Source organism: Scomber scombrus, chromosome 11 (genome assembly GCF_963691925.1).
Source record: "Scomber scombrus chromosome 11, fScoSco1.1, whole genome shotgun sequence".
NCBI classification, from domain to species: domain Eukaryota; kingdom Metazoa; phylum Chordata; class Actinopteri; order Scombriformes; family Scombridae; genus Scomber; species Scomber scombrus.
Genome location: NC_084980.1, coordinates 31,764,039 through 31,769,038, shown reverse-complemented (window position 1 = coordinate 31,769,038; position 5,000 = coordinate 31,764,039). Strand labels below are relative to the sequence as shown.

Genomic DNA, 5,000 nt, shown 5'->3' with positions numbered 1-5,000 from the left:
TTTTTGACTTCGTCACGGATCCGTCGATCACCTGTCACAACATCGATCAATACCTGGAGAAGGTCTGATCATTATTGATTCATCACCTCTCACTGCTCCTCAGTCCTGATACACATCATCAATAATCAATGGGTGTGTGTGCTTGTCTCTGATTGGCTGACAGGCGATGGAGATCGCCGCTGAGCGTACGTTGCAGCAGAGGTCCGATCAGGACGGAGTGGACGAGGAGGTAACACACCTGTCTCACCTGTCTCACCTCACTCACCTGTCTCACCTGTCTCACCTGACTCACCTGTCTCACCTCACTCACCTGACTCACCTGACTCACCTGTCTCACCTGTCTCACCTGTCTCACCTGTCTCACCTCACTCACCTGTCTCACCTGTCTCACCTCACTCACCTGTCTCACCTGTCTCACCTGTCTCACCTGTCTCACCTCACTCACCTGTCTCACCTGACTCACCTGTCTCACCTGTCTCACCTGACTCACCTGTCTCACCTGTCTCACCTGACTCACCTGTCTCACCTGTCTCACCTGTCTCACCTCACTCACCTGACTCATCTGTCTCACCTGTCTCACCTGACTCACCTGACTCACCTGTCTCACCTGTCTCACCTGACTCACCTGTCTCACCTCACTCACCTGTCTCACCTCACTCACCTGTCTCACCTGTCTCACCTGACTCACCTGACTCACCTGTCTCACCTCACTCACCTGTCTCACCTGTCTCACCTCACTCACCTGTCTCACCTGACTCACCTGTCTCACCTCACTCACCTGACTCACCTGTCTCACCTGTCTCACCTGTCTCACCTCACTCACCTGTCTCACCTGTCTCACCTGACTCACCTGACTCACCTGACTCACCTGTCTCACCTGTCTCACCTCACTCACCTGTCTCACCTGTCTCACCTGACTCACCTGTCTCACCTCACTCACCTGTCTCACCTGTCTCACCTGTCTCACCTGTTTCACCTGTCTCACCTCACTCACCTGTCTCACCTGACTCACCTGTCTCACCTGTCTCACCTCACTCACCTGTCTCACCTGTTTCACCTGACTCACCTGACTCACCTGTCTCACCTCTCTCACCCGTCTCACCTGACTCACCTGACTCACCTGTCACTCACCTGACTCACCTGTCTCACCTGTCTCACCTGACTCACCTGTCTCACCTGACTCACCTGTCTCACCTGACTCACCTGTCTCACCTGACTCACCTGACTCACCTGACTCACCTGTCTCACCTGTCTCACCTGACTCACCTGTCTCACCTGACTCACCTGTCACTCACCTGACTCACCTGTCTCACCTGACTCACCTGTCTCACCTGACTCACCTGACTCACCTGACTCACCTGTCTCACCTGTCTCACCTGTCTCACCTGACTCACCTGTCTCACCTGTCTCACCTGACTCACCTGTCTCACCTGACTCACCTGTCACTCACCTGTCACTCACCTGTCTCACCTGTCTCACCTGACTCACCTCAATCACCTGTCTCACCTCACTCACCTGACTCACCTGACTCACCTGTCTCACCTGACTCACCTGTCTCACCTGACTCACCTGTCTCACCTGTCTCACCTGTCTCACCTGACTCACCTGACTCACCTGTCTCACCTGACTCACCTGTCCCTCACCTCACTCACCTGACTCACCTGTCTCACCTGACTCACCTGTCTCACCTGACTCACCTGACTCACCTGTCTCACCTGACTCACCTGTCCCTCACCTCACTCACCTGACTCACCTGTCTCACCTCACTCACCTGACTCACCTGTCTCACCTGTCTCACCTGTCTCACCTGACTCACCTGTCTCACCTGTGTCACCTGTGTCAGTCTGGATGACCTTTGACCCCTGTAACCCCCCCAGGTGTTTATGAAGTCGTACATCCCGCGCACGCTGACCGAGGTCAGCCACTACGAGCGAGACGTCGACCTGATGAAGACGAAGGAGGAAGATTTGGCCATCAGTGGTCACCATGACAACGTAAGATTCAGCTTCACAGTATACACACGTTCTATTACACACGTTCTATTACACACGTTCTATTACACATGTTCTATTACACACGTTCTATTACACACGTTCTATTACACATGTTCTATTACACACGTTCTATTACACACGTTCTATTATACATGTTCTATTACACACGTTCTATTACATGTTCTATTACACACGTTCTATTACACACGTTCTATTACACACGTTCTATTACACGTTCTATTATACATGTTCTATTATACATGTTCTATAACACACGTTCTATTACACACGTTCTATTACACACGTTCTATTACACACGTTCTATTACACATGTTCTATTACACACGTTCTATTACACATGTTCTATTACACACGTTCTATTACACACGTTCTATTACACATGTTCTATTACACACGTTCTATTACATGTTCTATTACACACGTTCTATTACACACGTTCTATTACACGTTCTATTATACATGTTCTATTATACATGTTCTATTATACATGTTCTATTACACACGTTCTATTATACACGTTCTATTACACACGTTCTATTACACGTTCTATTACACATGTTCTATTACACGTTCTATTACACATGTTCTATTACACGTTCTATTACACGTTCTATTACACATGTTCTATTACACGTTCTATTACACATGTTCTATTACACACGTTCTATTATACATGTTCTATTATACATGTTCTATTACACGTTCTATTATACATGTTCTATTACACATGTTCTATTACACGTTCTATTACACATGTTCTATTACACACGTTCTATTACACATGTTCTATTACACGTTCTATTATACATGTTCTATTACACATGTTCTATTATACATGTTCTATTATACACGTTCTATTACACGTTCTATTACACATGTTCTATTACACGTTCTATTACACATGTTCTATTACACATGTTCTATTACACGTTCTATTACACATGTTCTATTACACACGTTCTATTACACACGTTCTATTATACACGTTCTATTACACACGTTCTATTACACATGTTCTATTACACATGTTCTATTACACACGTTCTATTACACATGTTCTATTACACACGTTCTATTATACATGTTCTATTACACACGTTCTATTACACACGTTCTATTATACACGTTCTATTACACACGTTCTATTACACATGTTCTATTACACATGTTCTATTACACACGTTCTATTACACACGTTCTATTACACATGTTCTATTACACACGTTCTATTATACATGTTCTATTACACACGTTCTATTATACATGTTCTATTACACACGTTCTATTACACATGTTCTATTACACATGTTCTATTACACATGTTCTATTACACACGTTCTATTACACACGTTCTATTACACACGTTCTATTACACACGTTCTATTACACATGTTCTATTACACGTTCTATTACACACGTTCTATTACACGTTCTATTACACACGTTCTATTATACATGTTCTATTACACATGTTCTATTACACACGTTCTATTACACATGTTCTATTACACGTTCTATTACACACGTTCTATTATACATGTTCTATTACACATGTTCTATTACACATGTTCTATTACACATGTTCTATTACACACGTTCTATTACACATGTTCTATTACACATGTTCTATTATACATGTTCTATTACACATGTTCTATTACACACGTTCTATTATACATGTTCTATTATACATGTTCTATTATACATGTTCTATTACACACGTTCTATTACACACGTTCTATTACACACGTTCTATTACACATGTTCTATTACACATGTTCTATTACACATGTTCTATTACACATGTTCTATTACACACGTTCTATTACACATGTTCTATTACACATGTTCTATTATACATGTTCTATTACACATGTTCTATTACACATGTTCTATTATACATGTTCTATTACATGTTCTATTACACATGTTCTATTATACACGTTCTATCAGTAGCTGATCAGCTGTTTCCTGTCTGCAGGTTTTGTATCAGACGCTGACCGGAATGAAGAAGGATCTGTCTGGAGTTCAGAGGGTGAGGAGGAGGAGGAGGAGGAGGAGGAGGAGTAGAGGAGGAGGAGGAGCAGGAGGAGTAGAGGAGGAGGAGGGGTAGAGGAGGAGGAGTAGAGGAGGAGGAGGAGTAGAGGAGGAGGAGCAGGAAGAGGAGGAGGAGTAGAGGAGGAGCAGGAGGAGGAGTAGAGGAGGAGGAGGAGTAGAGGGGGAGAAGGAGTAGAGGAGGAGGAGCAGGAAGAGGAGGAGGAGGAGGAGTAGAGGAGGAGGAGGAGTAGAGGAGGAGCAGGAGGAGGAGGAGGAGTAGAGGAGGAGGAGGAGGAGTAGAGGAGGAGGAGGAAGAGGAAGAGGAGGAGGAGCAGGAAGAGGAGGAGGAGTAGAGGAGGAGCAGGAGGAGGAAGAGGAATAGAGGAGGAGGAGTGGAGGAGGAGGAGGAGGAGGAGTAGAGGAGGAGCAGGAGGAGTAGAGGAGAAGGAAGAGGAGGAGTAGAGGAGGAGTAGAGGAGAAGGAAGAGGAGGAGTAGAGGAGGAGTAGAGGAGAAGGAAGAGGAGGAGGTGGAGCAGGAGGAGTAGAGGAGAAGGAAGAGGAGGAGGAGGTGTAGAGGAGGAGGAGGAGTAGAGGAGGAGTAGAGGAGAAGGAAGAGGAGGAGGAGGTGTAGAGGAGGAGCAGGAAGAGGAGGAGTAGAGGAGGAGGAGTAGAGGAGGAGGAGCAGGAAGAGGAGGAGGAGTAGAGGAGGAGCAGGAGGAGGAGTAGAGGAGGAGGAGGAGTAGAGGGGGAGAAGGAGTAGAGGAGGAGGAGCAGGAGAGGAGGAGGAGGAGGAGTAGAGGAGGAGGAGGAGTAGAGGAGGAGCAGGAGGAGGAGGAGGAGGAGGAGGAGTAGAGGAGGAGGAGGAGTAGAGGAGGAGGAGGAGGAAGAGGAAGAGGAGGAGGAGCAGGAAGAGGAGGAGGAGTAGAGGAGGAGCAGGAGGAGGAAGAG

General features: G+C 46.0%; 1 protein-coding gene across 2 annotated transcripts in view; it reads left to right on the top strand.

Moving 5' to 3' along the window:
* riok1 (RIO kinase 1 (yeast)) overlaps positions 1 to 5,000 on the top strand; it is a 21,839-nt gene that overhangs the window by 7,899 nt on the left and 8,940 nt on the right. For both annotated transcript variants that reach the window (XM_062429556.1, XM_062429558.1), the window contains exons 12-15: positions 1 to 62; positions 164 to 229; positions 1,878 to 1,994; positions 3,997 to 4,050. The exon at positions 1 to 62 is cut by the window's left edge and continues 45 nt beyond it. In XM_062429556.1, coding sequence (XP_062285540.1) covers positions 1 to 62; positions 164 to 229; positions 1,878 to 1,994; positions 3,997 to 4,050 — 299 coding nt within the window. The remainder of the gene's footprint in view (positions 63 to 163; positions 230 to 1,877; positions 1,995 to 3,996; positions 4,051 to 5,000) is intronic.